The 24103-nt window shown below is 40.7% G+C and overlaps 1 protein-coding gene across 1 annotated transcript; it reads right to left on the bottom strand.

Annotated features, from left to right (window-relative positions):
* Positions 1–241: 241 nt before the first annotated feature.
* On the bottom strand, positions 242–19822 carry mal2 (mal, T cell differentiation protein 2). The gene is made up of 4 exons (XM_067449239.1): positions 19441–19822; positions 18992–19162; positions 6764–6934; positions 242–1149 (listed from the first exon to the last, which is right to left on the bottom strand). The coding sequence occupies exons 1-4, from the start codon at positions 19558–19560 to the stop codon at positions 1078–1080; spliced, it is 534 nt and encodes a 177-aa protein (XP_067305340.1). The 5' UTR covers positions 19561–19822; the 3' UTR covers positions 242–1077.
* Between the last annotated feature and the right edge of the window lie 4281 nt (positions 19823–24103).

Below are 24103 nucleotides of genomic sequence, written 5' to 3' on the forward strand. Positions count from 1 at the left end.
AAGAGTAACACCATGACCATTTTTTTGTTTTGTTTTTAACAACAGTAAAAATTTGATTAAATATTTTATAATAACTTCTGTGAAAACACTATGATCAGTATATTAACTGGCTACAAAAATACTGGATACTGCAAAAAAAAAAAAAAATACACTTTTTTCTCTCCTTGTGTTTGTCCAATCTTACTGTGCAGCCAAGAAAAAGAAAAAATTCTTGGGTCAATCAAGCTGACATCACAGAGCCTGGAGGTCAAAGATTTTACTGATGTTGGAAATTACAGGCTTTTTAAACTTGTAACATGTTTATAAACTTGCAATTAATGAAAAAGTAAAACAAATTTTTTAATATTTGCATATAAAAATTAAACATTGATACAAACAAATCTTCATCAAATATATTATATTTAACTTGTTTAATTGATGCCTCTGTAACTGCATTTTGCACTGACTTTAACTGGGTATTGATAATATATACACTGAAAGAATAAAAATGTTACGAAGGAATCAGTCCGTTGCATTTTATTTTTCCAAATTCATGAAAAGTGTACCCTCTAGTGGCTCTATTTTAAACAAAAACAAAACAAAAATCCACAGACTATTAAACAAAATTATTTATTTATTAACAATTAATTATTTATTATGTTATAAAATGTAACATGACATAAGAAAAGAAAAAATAATATTAAATATGTTGTGCTTATTACACAGTTACATCTAACTTAAGATTTGTGTGCACATTTGTCATAAAAAAAAAATGTATAATAAAGTCTTTGCCTTGGAATGTTGTTATAGTAATGTCTAAATGCTGGTGGAAAATTGATGTACAATTAGTTTATGGCACTGATAATATATCTGAAAATATCTCTGCCCTCAAGTGAAGTCTAAGGATAACCTCTTAAAACAAGAAAAATGTAATGAATTTATATAATTTAAAAAAAAAAAAAAAGCTGCTAAAATGTCTCTTTACTTAATGTGTATAAAAGAAATTGGAAACAATGTGGTAAACCAGTGGTGACATTATGAGCTTCTGGAATGTATATAATAGTACAGTTGACAGTAAAATATGCTTCACTTTGTGTGCTATTTTCTCCATCTCCTGAAGCCCATGAACATACTACAGCCATAACACAAAGTCACTATAAATGCAAATATCTGTGGAGAGAGAAAAAACATATTTATTTACACACTGTAAGTATTTAGTATTTTAATTGCTTGAAAGCAATTGTAAGCATGACTCACATAAATATTGCAATATTGTTTCTGCTTTAAAATGTGAATTGTGAAGGTTACATGGACCGTTCAAACTAAAATAGAATCATCATAACATTTTATTCTGGCACAATCTACAACAACATGCAACATACCTTAACTCTAGTTTTATTGCTGATTGTTCAGCAATACTGTTAAATAAGCCATGTTTGTTGCCTAAGTTACTGTTCACATCTGTTTTGAATTTCATTGATTATCTCCATTGTTTGCTATTTGTATTTATACAGCCTTTGTGTGTTACATTTTGTCTGTTTTTGTCATTGCTCCTTCTTCTCCTAGGATCCTAGTTTACAAACCAGATTCCAAAAAAGTTGGGACACTGTACAAATTGTGAATAAAAACAGAATGCAATGATGTGGAAGATGCAAATTTCAATATTTTATTCAGAATGCAACATTTATGACATATCAAATGTTTATTAATGTAAATATACAAATAATATAAATATATAAAGGTATATATAATAATTAAGTGGGAAATAAGAAAGGGGAAAATAGGTTGCTTTAAATTTCATGGTATCAACAAATCTCAAAAAAGTTGGGATAAGGCCATGTTTACCACTTTGTGGCATCCCCTCTTCTCTTTATAACAGTCTGCAAATGTCTGGGGACTGAGGAGACAAGTTGCTCAAGTTTAGGAATAGGAATGTTGTCCCATTCTTGTCTAATACAGGCTTCTAGTTGCTCAACTGTCTTAGGTCTTCTTTGTTGCATCTTCCTCTTTATGATGTGCCAAATGTTCCTATGGGTGAAAGATCTAGACTGCAGACTGGCCATTACCATACCCGTATCCTTCTTCTATGCAGCCATGATGTTGTAATTGATACAGTATGTGGTCTGGCAGTGTCATGTTAAAAAAATGCAAGGTCTTCCCTGAAAGAGACAACGTTTGGATGGGAGCATATGTTGATCTAGAACTTGTCTGAAATCTTTCAGCATTGATGGTGTGTACACATCTTTCCAGATGTGTAAGCTGCCCATGCCACATGCACTCATGCAAACCCATACCATCAGAGATGCAGGCTTCTGAACTGAGTGCTGATAACAACTTGGGTTGTCCTTGTCCTCTTTAGTCCGGATGACATGGTGTCCCATTTTTCCAAAATGAACTTCAAATTTTTATTTGTCTGACGAATTGTCTGTCCACAGAACAGTTTTCCACTTTGCCACAGTCCATTTTAAATGAGCCTTGGCCCAGAGAAAATGCCTTTGCTTCTGGATCATGTTTAGATATGGCTTCTTTTTTGACCTGTAGAGTTTTGGCCAGCAACGATGAATTGTGGACAACATGGATTGTGTTCACCGACAATTTGTTTCACCGACATTATTCCTGAGCCCATGTTGTGATTTCCATTACAGTATCATTCCTGTACGTATTGCAGTGCCATCTGAGCCTGAAGATCACAGGCATCCAGTATGGTTTTCCGGCCTTGACCCTTACAAACAGAGATTGTTCCAGATTCTCTGAATCTTTGGATGATATTATGCACTGTAGATGATGATAACTACAAACTCTTTGCAATTTTTCTCTGATAAACTTTTTTCTGATATTGCTTCACTATTTTTAAATGCAGCATTAAGAGAATTTGTGATCCTCTGCCCATCTTGACTACTGAGACATTGTCACTCTGAGAGGCTCTTTTTATAACCAATCATGTTGCAAATTGGCCTAATAAGTTGCAAATTGGTCCTCCAGCTATTCCTTATAATATGTACATTTAACTTTTCCGGCCTCTTATTGCTACCTGTCCCAACTTTTCTGGAAAGTGTAGCTCTCATGAAATCAAAATGAGCCAATATTTGGCAAGACATTTCAAAATGTCTCACTTTCAACATTTGATATATGATCTAATTCTATTGTCAATAAAATATAAGTTTATGAAATTTCTAAATTATTGCATTTCTTTTTTATTCACAATTTGTGCAGTTTCCCAACTTTTTTGGAATCGGGTTTGTATTTTGATTTAAAGTAGGCTATTAACTGCCTGTAAATAGATCCAGCTCTTTTATTTTATTTGTTTGCAATCCCATTGCTGACACTCATGTTAACATTCATGTTAACACATTATTCATTCATCGTAAACACAGTCTGTAAAGGTCACCCATTTCGTCTTTCTTTGTTGTGGTGTGTACAATGTATACGGAAAAAATTTACAGTGTGCCACTTTTTCCCACATTTTATGTTACAGCCAGTGTTGAGAGTAATGCATTACAAAAGAAAATGCATTACAGTAACATATTACTTTTTGCTTTAACGCAGTAGTTTAAGGCATTACTAATCAATTTCAGCAATATTTTACTCGGTACATGTTCAGTAACGCTTGCGTTAAACACTTTTAGCCTAAAATTGTATTGTTCAAAGAAAAACAAAATAGCTTGGATAGCCCCCAGTCCTTATGCTACATAATATCAGCTTCTACTGGATGTAAAATGCTCTGTAGTAGCCTACATTTGTAATTTTAGAATGTTAAGTTCTACTTCCGTAGTTATTTTGGTGAAAGTAACTCAAAAGTAATATGGGAGTTATGTAAGGCATTACAATTCTGAGAGAGTGGGTGCGTTTACATTCACGTTTCTTTATGCCGATTATGCCTAATAAACTGACAAGGAACATGGTCATGTAAACGCGGTAACCTGTTTTCTTTTATCAGAGTAAGATCATAAACGGCTTAAAGGGTTACTTCAGCGATTAGCATATGGCTTTGTATCAGTAGAAACCCTGGAGCATATTCAAGTGATTGTGCTTCCCCCCCTCATATCCCCCTGAGACAAGAGATTTATGCATTTTATTTCTGGAAAAATTCCTCCTTTGACGCAAATTGATGATATTTGCATCATAGGAGGAATGTTTGCCCAAAGGCTAAAGACTACAGCCAGCAGAGGGAGCCATTTCACATGTTTTGAACCCAAGCATGGGGGATGGGAGATTAAAATCAGAGCTCAGCTGGCAGCTACAGGCACTCATTTAAACGGAGCTATGGTGAGCAATGTAAGTCTTTTAACTTCTCAAATTAATTTCTATGAAAGTTAAGCATGCAAAGGCATGAACTGCAACGTGCCAGACTGAAATCACATTGTGAATGTATGCCGCGAGTGTAGTCGCGATTACCTCAGCTCTCATCATGAAGGCTCATCAGCTCATTTATCTCACTCCTACAGTTATTGCTCAGTGCTGTGACACTCGCGCGGTGACTCACTCATTATATTGAACAGACAGGTTCAGTTTTTAATTGTAGTGTCTTCAACTCAGTCACAGTAATCAAGTTGGTGGCTTTGGGAATGGCCTCACAGGGCAGCCAAGCATTCTGGGAATTGTAGTCTTTCATCCCCATGAGACAAAAATACATTTTCTGTCTTTCCTCAGTCTAGAAAGCACTAAATTCAAAAATAATTTCACATTTCTACTACATTGATGACCAAGTTTAAATACAGATTCATCTTCCCAGCGCTGAAGTACCCCTTTAAGCATGAACCGGTCGGAACAGGTAGTTCTTTGCCTCTTACCCCGATTTTTCGCGTGACATGTAAACGTATTAACCTGCTTTCTGTCGGTTTATTGAAGTGTGCATGTGTGATAGGTGACAAAAACGCATACTTAGAGCAGATTTAAATGCATCCAGCAAGTGTTTTGCACGAAATAAGGACATATATATCACAAATGCAGACTCTTTTAAGACCCAGAAAATTGTAAAAATGTGTTCTCATCTCGTGCAGCAGAAGTAGAAGCGGTTCAGTCAAAACGCTGCATCTGTAACTGCATAAGAGAATGATATGAGCCATAAATCTGAAATAGTGGACTCCAATAGTGTAATAAGGGAGGATGTTTCAGCTGGGACTTTTTACTGCTAGCCTGGATGCCAGCCGAACTTAGCCCCGGCCACAATTTTTTTTAGGTCGGGCGGTTCTGTCTGGCCTCGATCAATAGAGGAGTAATTATCTCCGAACAGAAACTGTTCTGACCAATGAAATCATCAGGGCGGGCTTTAGACGATGACGGACAGATGATCAACAGTAACGTAATCATGCACGCCATCAAACGGCCTTGGATTATACTTGTTCAAATCCTAAATAGAGAGCTTGTTTGTATATGCATTCACCTTCACAATTTCTCTCAAAAATGATGATCATGTTGGGTAAATACCCTGTGTATCATGAAATTGTTTTATTTTTTACAACACCGACAAAGATTGTTTATTCCATCGCACGTGCCGACAGGGTTGCCAAGTTTTTAGTGTTTAGGAGGTAAATGGGTCTATATATCACATAATAATCGCTTCAACAAAGAAAACAACCCACGGAAAAAAATGCGGACTTGGCAACACAGTGCAGTTGAGCTCTGTTGACATTTAACAATGCGTCGCTTCGTTGCTCTGATTGTTTGTATGTCTATCCAATTGATATCTTTCCTGGTTCGGTTGAAACACGCCCCATAATTACAGCCCAATGGAGCAGTTTCAGACTCATATTCTGACTAGAATTGAGTATGAACCACGTCAAGCTATTTTACTGGACCAAGTCGGAGTACTCTCAGAAGTGCTATTCAGCCATACATTACAGACCATACAGACCGACATACTCCGACATACATTACAGATTATAGTCACGTCAGAGTGATTAAGTGCACGCACTGAGATGAGAGGGGTATGTATCAACTTGGCTTAGTTAAGGGAATAACATAGTTTAATCTGAAAAAGCGGTGAAGTATCCCTTTAAATGCCACGGCCTACCTGAGCATTGTTTTTGACCATGTCCATCCCTTTATGACCACCATGTACCCATCCTCTGATGAATACTTACAGCAGGATAATGCACCATGTCACAAAGCTCGAATCTTTTTAAATTGGTTTCTTGAACATGACAATGAGTTGGCCCCCTCAGTCACCAGATCTCAACCCAATAGAGCGTCTTTGGGATGTGGTAGAACAGGAGCTTAATGCCCTGGATGTGCATCCCACAAATCTCCATCAACTGTAAGATGCTATTCTATCAATATGGGCCAACATTTCTAAAGAATGCTTTCAGCACCTTGTTGAATCAATGCCATGTCAAATTAAGGCAGTTCTGAAGGCGAAAGGGGGTCAAACACAGTATTAGTATAGTGTTCCTAATAATCCTTTAGGTGAGTGTATAATATATATGGGGGGTTGTTTGTAGAATTGAGGGGAAAAATATTAATTTAATCCATTTTGGAAAAAGGCTGTAACGTAACAATAAAATGTGGAAACAGTGAAGCACTGTGAATACTTTGTGGATGCACAGTACATAAAGGTATGGTAAGGTAGGAAAATAAATAAATCTTAATATATTAAAAGTATAAATATGTATACAATTATTTCTTCTTTTACAAAAACAATCAAATAATTACATGTGTCTTTGATCTGAGGCATAAAGTAAACACCTGAAAGCAATAGTGTACCCAGCTCATCAAAACTGATGCTAAAGGGGTACAATGAAAAAAAACAAAACTAAAGAAAATAAAGGTAGTGTTTACAACTCACCGCAGCAGCAACATTAATGCTGTATTCCCGATAGTCCAGAAATGTCATTATATTGCCACGGGGTCTGCGTATACAGGTGCTGTTTACATATGTACCTGCAGATGAAACTGTAGCCTCCAGCAAAAAGGCACCAAAATAAAACAGCAAAGCGATGAAATGGTAGAACATATCCTGTAAATGGAAGACAATTTATAATGTTTATAGTGTGTACAGATCAAAGGATGTATTTCATCAGATAATCCTGTCAGACAATATTTCTAATAACAATAATGATTGCTATAATAACTTATAATAGCTTTTTAAAATCTGTTTTTAAATGTATTCGCTAATTAAAATGAGCAACATAGTTATATACGGTATACATCATTCCACTATTATTAATCTCAGTTATTAAAAAAACATTGACAGATGTTTTATGTAAGTTGTCACTTTTGGTTTTGGATTTGGTCCTTTATTTTGTAATTGTCATAGCTATGTTCCTAGTTTTGTGATGTTCCTGATTATGTCAATTATGTCATGTGATGATGATGATGATGATGATGATGATAATAATAATAATAATAATAATAATAATAATAATAATAATAATAATAATGATGATGATGATCATGATGATGCTTTTAATTTAATGACATCTTTCATAACACCCAAGGCCACCTTACAAGCAAACAAAACAATAATATAAATAGTAATAATAAAAAATAAATAAATTGATAAAAATAAATCAATCCCATTAATCCCATAGAATATTACAACATATAAGAACACATGTATCATAGATACAGTAGGATTCAATCCAGGCTATTTAAAGCATGTCATAAAAAAGCCTGGGTAAAAATATGGGTCTTAAGATGGGATTTGAAGGTACGCACACTGTCACTATTACGAATATCAAGAGGGAGAGAGTTCCATAGGCAAGGGGCCACATGGCTTAAAGTTTTAGCTCCCATGGAAGTTAAACATACTGTATATGTGGTAACACCAGAGAAAGTGATAGTGACAATTTTACAGTGCACAAAGGGATATAAATATGAAGAAGATCATTAAGGTACAGAGGAACAAGGTTGTGAAATGCCGTTAATGTGAGAAGTAGAATTTTGAAATCATTGCGGCCCGTGTACTTTTGCGTTCATTCGTTATTCGATATAATATCAAGTTGAAAATTGAGAAAACTGCTCATTTATTATTTTTGTGTTTGTTTTTTCAAAAAAATTAAAAACTAGAATTCGGCTTGATTTAATATTTTTAGGTTCAGGGATATAAAATGGATAAAAGGCTTGAATATTCGTTCCCTATCTCGAGGGAACTTCGAGCTGCGTCGAAACGCTAGGCGAACAGCTCTGCGTGACGCGTCATGAAGCACTCGTAAAATCAGTCCAATCGCGGGGAGATATTCCATAGGCGGGTGACATCATCAACCAGGAAGCTATAAAGCACACCCGGACCAAACAGTCATTAGCTTCAGTTTAGGCGTTGTGTTCTTCCCTGCCCACGTTACATCACGGGTGGGGATACACACGACCTATGTGTGATGTGTTTGGGGCTCGAGCATGCCCAGTCAGCTCTCGAGGGGGTTGGCTGTGAGCATTGTGAGAGACTCCCAATGTGCATATTAAGATCACGCCGGGCACTCTTCGAGGAGAGTGCTTTGGCTCGCGGTCCTCAGGGCTCGGGTCCCATCGAAATCAGCGTCAGCCAGGGTCTTCAATCCATCAACGTCTGAATATTCTAATATAAATGGGTTGAGGGCTCACGGCTATGCGGCGATGCCTCGGGTGGAAGAGACGCTCGCGAGCTATCTCTCCACCGAGTCAGCATTGTCTGAGTCAGCGAGCCCCGCAGCTGCCCACCAAGCCGGTGAGAACAACGTCCGCCTTGGTGGGCAGGGTGTATTCGGCAGCAGGGCAGGCGGCCGCCTGTTTACATACAGTGGCCGTCCTGCAGGCATATCAAGCCGATCTGCTGGGGGATATAAATGAGGAAACTGAGGAAGTAGGGAGAGAGACGATCGCCAAGATCAGGCGAGCTGCAGATTTGTCTCTTCGTGGCCACGGAAAGGCATCTGTGGCTCAATTTGTTCGATATTAAAGAGCGGGACAAAAAGTTTTTAATGGACGCGCCCGTCTCTCCCGCTGGCCTCTTCGCAGTAACAACGGTCGTCGACCGCTATCAAGAGGCCAGGAAACCGGCAGCGGTGTTCCATAAATTTCTCCCCAGAAAAATATATCCCCCTGGGGCTGCCGGTCGGGAGCAGCCCCAGCCGAGTACGTCCTCCTCCGCGCATGGAGCGCAACAAAAACAAAGCGTGGCCGCTCTGGCCCCCCCGCAGAGAGATCGGGGGTCCGGGCGATGCGCTCAGCCGGGACTTTCCCATGGTAGGGCGGACCTGAGGGCCGTCCTTATCTCTAGAAAGGCCTCGGCTAAGAAGTCCTGACGCCAGAAGCGCAGGACTTCCGATGGCAGTCCCCTCTGGGAAAGTGCGGCTCGCCGAGGCGCCCGCTCTTTCCCGGGGCCATCGGGGGGCCGGTCTGCCAACCCTGCCACCACTGGTGCTTCAGGGCGCAGCGGTCCCCGCGAACATATATCTCCATGTCCGCCCGGAAACGTAGCGCCGTGGGGATGTTCGCGCCCTCTTGGGAGGGCCCCTGGGTGGTCAGTTCGGTTGCTACCTGCCGGTCATCCATAAAGAAAATAATGGTGAATAAGTTCAAGCAGTGTGTTACTCACTGCCCTCGTTTATTACGGGTGGGGATACACACAAGCTTTGTGTGATGTGTTTGGGACCGGAACTCTCAAGGGGGCTGCCTGCGAGCATTGTGAGAAGCTGGCAATGAGAACACTCTGGTTCCGCCAAGCACTCTTCGAGGAGGGTGCTTCGGGCTAGCATTCGCCAGGGTGCAGGTCCCTCTGCTGCTGAGGCACAGCAAAGGCTTTCGTCCTGGGGTTCACAGATGGATCCAGCGGCGGGGTTAGAGACAGGTGATCCCCATCTCTCCCTAGATCTGACATTACCCACTTCAGTTCACGAGTCAGAAGCATGCGCTGCAGTTTCTTCTGCTTGCGCTGAAGCGTAGATGCAGCGACATTCCAGTTCTGAGGAACTGGATGTTGTGAGCCTGAGAGTTAAAGATAATGATTTTTTGCCACCTCATGTACACACACACACTCACAAGAGGAGCTTATGGAGGTTATTACTTGCACTGTTGCCTGGGTAAATCTAGATTGACCAGCCGATGAGCAGGAAGCCTGTCAGTCAAAAAGTAAATTACACTGAAAATAAGGACTTTGTGGTATGGTAAAATCTATTACTTTAATTCATGTAATTTAGACATTGTAAAATCAAGATTAAGTTGGAACTATATATCTTATGTAAAATTTACACAATTTATTCATGTAATAAATTAACAGAGATGAAAGAGTACATTTTATTATATCAATCAACTTTGTTTATATAGCGCTTTTACAATCACGATTGGGTCAAAGCAGCTTCACAGTGTCAAACAGGACAATATTGCAACAAAATTAGATTTGGCTGTACAGTCGTTCTGGAGAAAATTGTGATGTTATCAGCTTATTTTAATTTATCATATAGTGAAAATGTTGGCAGATAAGTATTATAGTTTATAGAATTAAATAAAACCTAATTCATAAATTGTATTTGTATATTTAGTTGAATATATTATATATTTACAAATACTATGTAATGTTTTATAGTCACAGCACATTTACCTAAAAATATTAAGTACATTTAAATCTGAAAAGAAAAGTGCATTTGAAAATGCGCACATTTTTTGTTTTGTTTTTTTGTTTTTACAAAAATATCTTTGTTCAGTGGTGGCAGAGACAGTCTTATGTATGAGTATGAGAAATATACTATTAACCTCATTTTATTCTAGAAAAGATCCAGCACAGTTTTAACCAGAAAAGTTGAATACGTTTTATAACAGACTGTACACTAAGCACTTTGATCTCCTGCAAGCTTTTCTCACACACAGACATCAAGAATCAGCCTATGAATCTCAACAATGGTGACATGCTTAATGCCACAATGCATTCTAGGAGCATCATGCAAAACTCATCCATGGCTCCCAGAATGCATTGTTGCATTAAGCATGTCACCTTTTAAAATTAAATTTACTTGATTACTTTTAATAAATACAACCTGCTAAGTTAAATATAATTAAGTAACAATAACGTAATGTCTTTGCAAATGTTACATTTATAGTTAAGTACATTTTAAGTGAAATATGACTGAAAGTTACAATCTATAGATGAGTATTGCCAGTGCAATTTACTTGTGTGTATTTTACATAAAAAAAATATGTGGTTCTAGTAAGTAAATATTACTTTGGAAATAGCCAGAGTAAAGAATGCAAGCACTTTCTGTGTGAAAAAAGTTGCCTAGCTTTTTTTTTAAGTAAATGTCACTGTCACATCACGAGCACTTTCTGCACAACCTCAAAAGTGGGGCTTGCCATTTATTCTGGACCTCCACACTGAGGAGATAATTTACATACCTGTAAACAATTGGGTATCAAAATCCAGGAGACTTCTAGGGAAGAGACACTGCGTCGCTTTGCAACTTTTTCAACTTTTTTTTTGATACCCGCTTTGCCATACTCCAGGCACGCCTGTGACCGACTTGTTCGACCTGACACTAATTAGTTAAAGAGGTACTATATATACCGTAAATCCTCTAATATAGGCCCGGGCCTTTTTCTTTTACTCAAGTGCATCGCGGTCCAGGTCTTAATTGGAAGAAGGCCAGAATTAGAGTCAGGCCTCAATTTCTATTTGAATAAAAATGAGATTTTGCATCTATTTCAACCTATAAAATACTCTGTTCGTTTATTAATGATATGGTGAAAACGTACAGTTACCATATCATAATGGTATGCATACAGAACATTAACAACAAATACCGGTAATTCAGGCTAAATTACAGTGTAGAAATGTGGTAACAAATTCGTAGCAAACATAGGCTACCGTGAGTGCATTGTAAACACTTAACCATACACGGTGATAACTAGGTTATTGATTCATAACAAAAGGCAACAGACACCTTACTGCTCCAAGGTTTAACCATTCCTGTATCGTTTGGTTTGAAGTAAAAAAAAAAAAATCCTCCAATTCTGTTTAATCCTCGTCCTCTTCCCTGTAAACTCCTCATAACTCGCGCCAGCCTCTACAACATGTTCATTATTGTACAGCTCCTCTTCGTCCTCGTCATGTTCCACTGTGTGTCTGTTCTCATCCTCGCGCAGGCAATTGAAAAGTCTTAACGTTACTTGCGGCCTGATGGATGGGTTCTCTCTCACGTCAACACAAAGTCCTTTTTATAGAATTTTGCATCGCTGCTGTTTCTCTATCACGCAACTGCAAATTACAGGCTAAGTGAATATGTAAACACACTTCATGAAGTCACAGGCGCGAGCCGCGTCACATACATGAGACAGCCTATTGCCTTAACATAGCTGTCAATCAAACATCATGCAAAAAAAAAAAAGACTGTAAAAAACTTTTATTTTTATTTTTTTTTATAAATTTTTATTTATTTTATTTTGAGATGTTATAATAATTTTGTAATTATGTTAAAATAGTTTAATCATCTGTTATATAACAAATATATTTTATTATTATATTATTATTATTATTATTATTATTATTATTATTACATAATATTATTATATTTGTATAATTAACTGAGGGGGCCTGTCATAGTGGGCGGGCCTGTGCCCGTCAGGCCCGTCTGCTGAAGGAGTCACAGAGTTTCATCTCTGAAGAATGCAAGCACCGAGGCGCAGCAAGCTGACAGGAGCCGGGGCCTCTCAGTGCTTCTACCCGTTTGAGGTGAGAACCCAGGATGAGACCGGCTCCACACGTAGGCTATAGAACCTAGCGAACATCTACAGATGTCTGACAGCGAGGTGCCACGTGCAAGCGCCCAGGAGGATGCAACACTTATAGTAGAGGTTGCTCGCAGACTGAGCGGACAGGGCACACCTTGTGTTTGGGAAGCCAAGGTGTTGGCATCCACTAGAATCTTAAGCTCTGCTGACTGCAAGGGCTCAAATAGGACAATTTGAAGTGCTCAGAGCACCAGCAGGATCCCAAGAGAGTATGGAGGGAGGTCGAGGAGGATTCACAGCTGGCCTCAAGGGAGCTAAGTGCGCAAGTGCATCCGTGCCAAGTGTACCCTCGTCAGCGAATAAAACCACTGGCGGTGGGACATTTCTGGGGAGGCAACCAGGTTGACCTGTGCCACCCGAACTGAACCCAATCAGCTGGACCACCTGGGGGTGGAGTCGCCACTCTCCCGGGAGTGCAGCTCATGATTGCTTGTCGGCCACACGGTTGCGCCCACCAGGGACATGAATGGCCTGAAGCGACCAGAGGAGGAAATGGGGGGCGAGTTGCGACATGCGACAGGAGCATAGACCACCTTGGTGGTTGATGTACGCAACGGTCACAGTGTTGTCCGTACGGACCAATACATCTTTGCCCCCTAACCGGCCTTTGATGTGGCTTTTCAGTGGAACCGCCATCCTGCCTTGTTCAGGCAGTTCAGCATCAACTGGACGCGCTCCTCTGTGAGGGGAGCTGTCCGCTCGACCAAATCCAACTCCATACCGAGTGAAGAGATCCTCTGCACGGGGGCCAGTTTGCTCTTTTCTCAGTTGACCTGAAGACCCAACTGGCTGCGGTGTCTGAGCACCAGGTCCCTGTATTCGCACAACTGTTCCCGGGACTGTGCTAGTATGAGCCATTCGTCGAGATAGTTGAGAATGTGAACGCCCTGTTCTCTCATGGGCACAAGGGCCCCCTCCACGACTTTCGTAAAGACACGGGGGTAAAGGGCCAGCCCGAAGGGCAGGACTTTGTACTGATATGCTCGCCCCTCGAACATAAAGCGCCGGAACGGCCTGTGTCGGGGGCAAATCGAGACATGAAAGTAAGCATCCTTCAGGTCAATCGCTGCAAACCAATCTTGGGGACGGATGCACTCGAAAATGCCTTTCTGCGTGAGCATCTTGAACGGTAACCTGTGAAGGCTCAGATTCAGAACTCGCAGGTCCAAGACTGGCACTAACCCACTGGTTTTCTTGGGTACAATGAAGACGGGCTGTAGAAGCCTGTTTTCATATCGGCTGGAGGGACTGGCTCTATCGCGTCCTTCGCCAGTAGGACTGTGACCTCCGCACACAGGACATGGGCATCTACAGCTTTCACCGAGGTGAAGCAAACACCTGTGAACCTGGGGGACGCTGGGCGAATTAAATCACATAGCCGAGCTTGATGGCCCAAATTAACCAACGGGACGGACTGGGAGCTCTAGCCAGGCTCGCAGAGACCGAACAAGTGGGATCATCAGGACCACCGGCATACCCACCGTGGGGCAGCGAGGTGGAATACAGGCACCGGCCTGGGGTGGCTGTCTTGTGGAGGCATTGATTACACGGAGGGCAGAGGGTCCGCAAGGAGGCTGTTGTGCATCCCTGCGTCATCCGCTGCTGCCTGCTGGCGAAAGAGGAGGAGGATGAGTGTGGTCCAGCATTTGACCGGCCACAATTCTCCAAGCCCCCTGAGGACCCAGAGATAGAGGAACTGCTCTTTTATTTTAATTCGAGAATTTGGGTACCACTGGTTGTGACCAGCTGCAGAACAGAATTTAGACTCAAACATTCTCCACCCGGCTTTCCTCCGGGGAAAAGCAGCCCCGCCCATCTCCAGGTCACCTGTCTCAGAGGTGATGTGATTAAACAGCAGTAGAGACAGGTGGCGTCGTCTCCCTGCAGCCAACACAGTAGAGCAGACTGCTAAGAACTGCTGGGCTCAATTCTCAACAGTGTCGCCGAAATGGCCACCTTGTGAGATGGGAGCATCGTGAAGCGTATTTTGACGACCACTCACATCTCAGCAAGGCAAGCCAGGGGGCGTTTCTGGACCACAGAGGTGGACATTGTCTGGTCGAGGGCCTGTCCCGTGACCTGATCACGGTTAGTCAACATGCACAGCTCAACCCCGACTCAGAACTACCCTCATGCATTAAGAGTGCAGGGCGGAGGTAGTGGAGGAGGGTAGTGAGGGAGGAAAATCGTATGCAGTTCTGGCCCCCTTGGCATTCCATATCCAAAGTAGTTCCATACTGACAAGTTTTACATGCACATCTGGGATTGATCCCAGGAAAGCATGGCTGTTGACTCTGAATCTGATTCAGCAAAGCACACACCATTACAGTGGGCTCAGCATCATCTTCATTCCCAGAGCTCAACAGCCCTCTCTCCGATGCAGCGATTGACATCTGACCCTCAGCTGGAGCCCTGAATGAAATGCTAGGTTCCCCTAAAAAGAAGGACCAGCAATTCCATCCAGAAGCTGCACAGCTTGCAGTGCGCTAGAGGGGGAGGAGCCCTAGGGGGTTGGTTCCCAGAGGAAACCCCACCCACCTCAAGTCACCCCCAGCCTTTACACCAAAGTAGACCTCTCCGGTTGGCCACCAGGGAGGGCGCTACAACGGGAAATAGACCAGGGGACAGCGCACATAGAGCGGCGAGCTGACAACGCACGCTGCAGCTTAGCTCGACGGCACACGACACGCAGAGAAACAAGAGGACCGTCCGGGTTTCCCCTGGCGGCAGCTCTCGCTGATCTCCACGGTCTCCCAGTGTCGAGGAGACCTGCGGCTGTGCTTTTCAACATGAGCCAAGGCTGGCCAACAACACAGGGGACTCAAGCTTCCCAGAGAAAAAAGAGTCACGACCGGCGTGCCGACGGGGTCATGTTCTCATTAGAAAACATGAACCACCCACGAATGCAGTCTCAGCATGCTGCCCAGACATGTGAAACAGTGCTCGTGGCCATCAGTGAGGACAGGGAACAACCGCAACCAGAAACACACAGGTAGATTGTCATCTTTATAAAGGCGCAAGCTCTATCTGTGTAGCTCTTTTAGGGAAAATGCTCTCTGGGGTGCCGAAGCACACAGGGGATAGTCATATCACAGCGACACAGACAGGGAATATGTGTTCTCTTTCTCATAGAAGGCGATCTCTTACCAGCCGTAAAAACGGCTTTTTAGCACCGAACCAGTTGTGAGAACAGCCTTTTGTTTTTGCTCAATAAAACAAAATAGAAAGAGAAGAGAGAATTCGACCCCACTGCAATGCTGTCACTCCAACACAAAACGAAGAGAGATCCACCCAAAGAGCTTGACTCGTTATGTTAACACACGCTTGTAGAGAGTGATTTCAGGACAATCCATTCACCACTCGGCTCCGAAACAAAAGGCTAATTTGATGCAAGCACCTGTGCCTCATTTATACCCGCTGCATGGCATGAGCAGCTGGTGCAGTCATTGCATGCCAATGTGCATTGGCTCGTTTAGTTACACTTGAAGTAGATTGGCTCTTGCTAGAGAGATTCCTATTCGTCGGTACTCTGACGTGGCGCCGAGAGTGACCGACTGAATGGGAACCTGAGATGTTTTCCTCTCTATAGGTATGGATTCAACAACCTACGTGCTAGAGAAATATTAGCTGATTATTTCAGAAATATTAATGTAGGTTACCTTGCACCCACATTACCCATCAGCTTACTTCAAAGCTGCATGACCCACTGGACAGTGACAGATACATTGTAACGAAGTGCAGACCAGTATCGATTTAAGTGTAAATATGCATTACTGCTAGCCTAGAGATCTAGACGCACCCTAGCGGCAGCAAATTTAATTTGCCCGCAAGTGTGGTCTAGCAACTCTCAATTCCTATCTGAGCTGTATTCCTCAGAATCTGGACGGCCCAATCACATCGTGTAGGCTATAGAGTCGGCGGGCGGGGCCATAATGACCACGGCCGAGTTGCGTTTGCGTGCTTCTAGTAACACAGTCTTCTTGTAAACACAGAAACTGGCGAACGGCGGCGGTCTTTCGAATCAGCTCTGCCCGCGCCTCCGGAAGACTTGGAGTTAAGCTTTCCTCTGAGAAAAGAACAAAGAGTGGCACTGAAGTCATTCTTAAAAAGGGAAGATGTGTTCGGAGTTTAGCCGACCGGATATGGCGAATGTTTAATCAGTCAGCGAGCTCCCCTTCACCGTCGTTGCTCCGGTTGGTGTAGCGCTATCCTATCGCGTGCAGAGGGAGTTTGAAAGACAACCGTTTATCCCGCCCCTCGGATTGAGCCCTGTCTATGGTGAGTTTCCTGACCAAACATCTTGATGTGGGTCTGGCTTGTCAGGCTACATTACTGCAGTCATATCTATTATTTTAGACAGTGACACTGAGTTTTCGACAAGGGATGAAGCTTTAATATGATAGATATGAAAATATGTATATATGGAGTGTTGGGCAGTAGCGTCGCTACCTTAACTACATTTTTCAGTAGCGTGATGGTAGTGCCGCTGTTTTCTCAGTTAAATAGCTTTTCAGTAGCGAAGCTCTTTTGTTGGTCAAGTGGCGCAGTAGCGTCCTCAACAAGCTAACGTTACATTTTTCCAAGCATTTCTAAATATCAAGCTCAAATTGGAAACACAACAGTTAAGTCGCGGATATACTTCACGTTCTACATTCCTTACAGACGTGCATAGATGAGCGTGCATGGCTTTTTAAAGTACTCCTTTGGCAGTGAGTGCGGAAAGACGGGTTCGGCGCGTGCACAATCACACTATCTAGTTGATGTTTGTTTCCGAGCGCTCAATTCGCTGTTGCACGTGCATCGCGGTGACAAAAGAGAAACCGTCTTTTCAATGCAAAGTTTGAAAATAAACTAGTCGTTGAACAACACCTCTCGTTAAGTTAAAAGCATCGGAGTCCAGCCTGGCCACCTCTTGATATGAATGAGTTAGATCTTGTTTTCATGGAGATAGATCACACACACACACACACACACACACACACACACACACACACACACACACACACACACACACACACTCAAAACCTGGCTTTGTTAATATTATGGATGACATGTTTTTGTTGCCAAATTTGATTTCAGGCAGTTTTTGAATAACTGAAAAAGTATACATGTCTATATGCTTGACTTTTATTGATCACTGAGATAGCATTGATTGGAATGAAGTTGGTTCAATATAAAATTAAATAAATAAAAAGTAGCTTAGATGTAGTAAACTACTTTTGCCAAGTTGCTGTAGCTTAGCTTGCTACATTTCCCAGGGGGGTAGCTTCAGTGTAGTGAAGCCTAATTTAATGTAGAGTAACTGGTAGCTTAGCTCACTACATTTTCCATTTTCCAACACTGTATATATGACATCATTTAACCCGTCTAGATGCCACTTCAGAAATCAGATGCAGCTTCTAGTTGGTACTGATTTGATTTGATTGGTAACAGCATATTGTCTTATTCTAATTGAATTCGTCAATTAAATTTAAGAATTTTTTCATAAAAGATGATAAATATATTTTAAAAAGATTAGAATAATTGCCCTTATTTATATAGAATAATTGCCCTAAAAAATATTATAAGCCATATTATCTAAAAAAAACCAACAACCAAAACGATAGATGTGATGTGATAGTAAACTGACATTAATGTCATATATACATATTTTGATATCTATCATATTCAAGCTTCATCCCTTGTCCAAAATTCAGTGTGCTGTCTAAATAGATATGACTGCACTGCCATTTTCTAATTTTTCAGCTTGATATTAAATCGAAAAACGAATGAACGCAAAAGTGCACGGACCCCCTTCAAAAATAAAAATAAAAACATGACAATGTCTGGGCACTGGCAAAGGGGGTCTAAATTGATGTTTTTTCACAGGTATTTCTTGTTACAACAACTTTTTTAAAAAAAAGGAATTCGGGGAAATCTGTTAGTTGTGGTGGAAATTACACCTCAAATCATCATTATAATGTAGTGTAATAACTGTGAAATAACTAACATGGTTATTAATATAATGGATAAGTAATAAAGAAGTAAAAGGCATAGTTTCCTAAATGTTTTTAAGGTGACCTTTATATTATATAAATAATTATGTAGATTTAATAAAAGTTCTAGCATATAAAATAACCTGACAAAATGACCTTGATACATCTTGCAAGTACTAGTATTTCCTGCTCTACCAACCCTGTGACCTTGAGCCAGGTGCTAAACCCCAAACTCTACTTGGAGGATTGTCCAGGCAAATAGTGTAGAATAATAAAATGTCAACTCCATGTATGTGCTAGGGCTAGTCTGAGCACTGTACATTTTTAAAGTAATACACACTCACCATGAAATTCCAGTCAGTGTTAATCTTGTCAGCCAGGCCCAGCAGAAACAGGGCGAGGTATACAGATGAACAGATGAACATGGTTACTGACACAAACATCACCCATCCTTGCAACAATGGCACGGACACATTCGTCGATGCTACTAATATCCACACTAATCCTCCAAAAACCTAATGTTTGGGAGAAAAATACATTTCTGAATTCAAGTTTTGTGTAGAATATGTGTGTACAGACATAATACATCTAGTATTACTGCATTGTCTCTCAGACTATCAAGTACAAATCATCATAAAAGCCTTATTATTAATAATAATATTTTTATGATTACCATTGTGTGGCCATGTTTTTAGTTATTAAGATTTATACAACATAATACTACAAGGGACACACCTTTGTGAATTATAGTTCATAAGTTTAACCCAGTAAGACCTGAAATAGCAACACTTACAATTTCCAAACAAATCAGGGCCCCGGAATACGTCCTTAGTATTTCCACTCCGAGGGGTAGAGAAATAGTCGGTGCTGGGAAGGAGGTAGTGGCCGGGTTCGGTGTTTCCGCCATCCTCATTCAAGTCGACAAGCACAGGTTGAACAAAAGACTAATGCATAGGAAAATCCTGCTGGAGTCATGTATCAGGAACAGGTCTGACAGGTGTGCAGCCACTCCCATTTTGCTCAGTCCTTTCTCACTCCCACAGTTCAGCCAAACCCCTGGGACAGAGAGCATGCAGTTTAATTTTCTGTGAATGAATACCTACTTTAAAAAGTATTTATTTATATGTCTGTTTAAAAAGTAGGTATTTAAAGAATGCCTCTCAGTTTTTATTTTCCTTGCAACATAAGACTTTTGTTCTTTTGTTTGGCAATGTACAAAAATAACTGAACAGTTTCACAACTTTGGTTAATGATTAATGCATATGCTTAGGTTCAACCTACCTGAGTAAATATTGTTATACCCCAAAATTATTTTAAATAAACGCCAATTCATATGGGGATTTAAAGTACTTGTTTAATTTGATTTCAGGTACTGAACTAGATCAATACCAGCTGAAGTGGAATACAATTGAAAGGGGTAGATGGATTTCAGGAAAGATGATTGTCAATAGAAAACATTCTCCATCCATGAAGAGAGATGATGTATCCCATTCATAAATGATTGCCTAGTTTTGTAGATAAGACTACAACTTTTGTGACTCTTTGTAAAATAATATACTGAACACTGTAATTAATGTGTGCAATAATTTGAAGTTGCTTAGCATTTATGAGTTTATGAGTTGAGTTTATTCATTTATTCACCATACCTTGAGTCATTACAATAATACAGTTGGGGTACAAAGTAAATTGGGTAGAGTGAATGTGTCCCCTAAAGAAGCTAAAAAACAGCTTATAGGAGGGGGCCCATAGTTTATGAAAAGTAGCAATGCAGGTGGAAACTATACACTGTTTCCACCTGTAACCAGATGATGAAGAGTAAAGATACACAAAAGGTACACTAAAACATACATAACATTACATACAATCATACACATACATCCCAGAAGTCCATGAGAACATTTTTTATATTAATCTAAATTAATATAAAAAATGTTCTCATGGACTACTTAAGGTTAATATTAAATTATTTTTAGTTGTTTTTTAATGTTGAAGAAAGAGGGCAACAGCTTAAGGCCATCATAAATCCCGTTCCAGTTCTGCAGCCCACTACAGGCAACACTCATACTAGAGTGCATATGTTCGCAACATTTTCTTCATATATTATGAGGCTTATTTCTCTTTAGGTATGTATGCTGTGGGCTGGAGATGGGAACTACACAATCTGAAGTTCAGCCTGTTAACAATTTGCAACATAAGGCAGGCATTGAGGCAGGCAGTTAGTCTTAATAACTCAAAGCGGTGGAATAGAGGGTGAGTGGGTGAACTCTGACCAGAACTTTTCTCTCCAGGAATTTAGTGTAATAAATTATTTTTATCTCCTGCCCATTAATTTGAATTTTAATCAGGCATTGATCAATGTTTTTATTTGTTTTGCTCGATTTGAATAAAATTCAATTAGTTTTGCTAAGATCAGAGATACCTTAGTAAGATCAGAGCTACCAGAAAAGTTCCTTAGTTTCACATGTGATATTGTCAGGAGATAGCAAGCACACATTTCTAGTTATCTGCTGGGAAATAAGTGCTATCTGTGTAGATAGGGGAGCGCGGGGCACAACCTAACGCAGGGTTAGTTGTAACATGCGTGGTTAACACTTTCCATATATGCCAGGATGATGAAACTTTGTGTATTTACTAGTTGCCATATCAACACTATGAACAAATAGCGCCAAAATTAAAAAAAATCTTTGGAAGATATCACTGAACATTTATTTTACCACAGCAAAGGTAAATTTCTTACTTAAGTTTATTTTTCATCTCTTTTCATATAGCCCTTGATTTTGTCACCGGCTTACTGGCGTCTAATGGTAACACTGTCATATTGACTGTGGTGGATCATTTTTCCAAAGCCTTTCGTCTACACGGTATTCCGACTTTTGTGATTTCAGATAGGGGCCCTCAGTTCATCTCTCGTTTTTGGCAGGAGTTTTGTAGACAGATCGGCGGTTCAGCCAGCTTGTCTTCTGGTTATCATCCACAGACCAATGGGCAATGCGAACGGACTAATCAGGATCTCGGTCGAATGCTTCGCTGTCTGTCGTCACAATATCCGAACTCTTGGTGCCAACAGCTTCCTTGGGTTGAGTATTTTCATAATTCTCTTCCCGTCGCATCTACTAATTTGTCCCCGTTTGAATCATCATGAATCATTTAAAGTCCATGACCCCTTGTTAGGTATCAACCTGCCCTTTTCCCATCACAAAAGCCCAATGCAGCAGTTCCATCTGCTTTAGCTTTCGTGCGCCATCTACTTGGAGGAGAGGTAAAACACTTTTATTACAAAACACCAGATGAACCAAAGCTGCGGCTGACCGTCACCGGTGACCTCCACCCCCTTATGTGTGTGGACAAAAGGTATGGCTTTCCACCAAAGATTTTCCACCTTCTCGTAAGCTGGCTCCTCATTTCATTAGGCCATACAGTATATCTAAGGTCATTAATCCAGTAGCGATTAAGCTTAAGTTACCTAAACATTTTCTTGACCGACCACCGGGCCTCATTAACCGGTTGAAACCGGTTAACCGATTAGTTTAAAATATGCTGTGCTATTAGAAATAACAGCCACGAGCCACGCCTGCAATTTCGCAACTCTGTCGCATCTCTCTGCTCTGCCTCCCGCTCTCACACAATCACTCTCCCGGCGCCGCCGCCTCCCTTTCACTCACGTCACTTTTTTAATACTGTCAGGATTTGAGGGTGATCGCGTGTGTGTGTATGCATTTTCTTACCTGTTGGTGGTGGTCCTTTACGGGTACACTAACTCCTCCCACTCATTTCGGTAATTGTTCACCTGTCGTGTTCTCTTTAAATAGCACGCTGTCCTGACTCTCGTCGCATGCTGATTGCCTTGGTTGGTCTCAGTCACTCTGTCTAGTCCAGTTGGAAGCTCTTGATTCTTTCTCTCTTCAGCTATTCTCGGGTTCTTCGCAGCATCTGGATGCTTGTCAATGCCCGGAATTCACACGTCTGTGGGTGTACGTGAACTTGCCCTCAAGTGAACTCTGTTCTGTTTTTTTTTTTGGGTGTGACTGGTGCGCCTTGTTTTTAGGCGAGATCCAGTCTTATCCAGGTTCTGGTGAGCTTCCTTTCCTGTCAGGCATTGTTTTGCCTTCTGTCTAGTGTATGGATGAGATCGTCAGTCATCTGTCGTATAAGGATTTCTCTCCGGTCACCGTCCAGAGTGGATTACATCGTTGGACACCGCGTGCGGTTTCTATTCTGTGGACTGTGACTTTTGTTTTTTGTCTAAACCTCTCTTTATCCCTTCTAAATAAACATTGTGAACTTGCATTTGGCTCCGAGACTCCTTGTGGCTCTTATCTCCATCATCATCGTGACTTTCAACGAAACTATTATTTTCATTAAATCTGAAATAAAGTCAATATAGTTATTTTTTTATAGTTATTGTTAGGTTTAGTAACTTACGATTTTGTTTCATCTGAAGTTAATTTTCTACTCAAAATGACACATCCGATGACTTCAGGGAGGCGTCATGTGAGAGTAAGACGCGTACGAAGGCAGCTCCGTAAATTTTCCTTGATATGTGAAGCAAAATTAAACAAAACTTTATTTTCATGTCAACAAGTTTAGAATACTCACTTAACGTGCCAAATAAAACCCCAGAAAAACTGCAGAACAAATGAGTGAGGTCCCAAAAGACAACAAGATGACTACTGGCAGTGTTAGACGGGGTAGCTGCTTTACAATCAAATTTTCCACAATTCAAGTCGGAGGTTGTTGAGGCTATTGACAAAAACTCGACCAGTTCTCTATCTCCATTAGAGCAGAGATAACAGCTCTCAAAAAAGACACTGATGTCACGATGGCTATGAAAGACATTTTGACAGACATCACACAAAATTGTTTGTGTCATCTCTGCAATCTATCAGTCTCTTACCTTACATATGCAAAGATGAGTTTTTAATTGTGTTTGGTGTCTCGAGACATCAGCTTGGTTTGTCAAAGTCACAACAAAAATGTCTTTCCTATGGTCGGCCAAAAAGCTTAACTTAACATTCTGAAAAAATAAATTGTGACCTCCTTTCAGCCTTGGCTTTACGAACTCAAACTTTACGACAAATACACTTTATCTGAAATGTATACAGCTCTCTATAGGAATAAGAGACAACAGTTTGCTAAAATTTGGGAACCCTTTATAAGGTATTTAGGGTGATGAGACATGGAGGAAAGAGATGCTGACTTAATTTAAGTTGGATCTAATAGAGAAATAAGTAAATAAATAATACTAATAATTACCACTTTTCCCTATGTGGTGCGAATCAGGCAAATGGAGGGGTGGGTGGGTTAGAGAGCTTTGTTTATTTTATTTTTTCTGTATGTCAGAATAGGCACATATATTAACAAATAATTGTTAATATAGATATACTTAGCTGGCATGGGCATGTATAGGAATGTTATCTATGCATGTAAAATGTATAGTCAATATCTGCAGAAGAATT

Source organism: Pseudorasbora parva, chromosome 7 (genome assembly GCF_024679245.1).
Source record: "Pseudorasbora parva isolate DD20220531a chromosome 7, ASM2467924v1, whole genome shotgun sequence".
Lineage (NCBI taxonomy): Eukaryota > Metazoa > Chordata > Actinopteri > Cypriniformes > Gobionidae > Pseudorasbora > Pseudorasbora parva.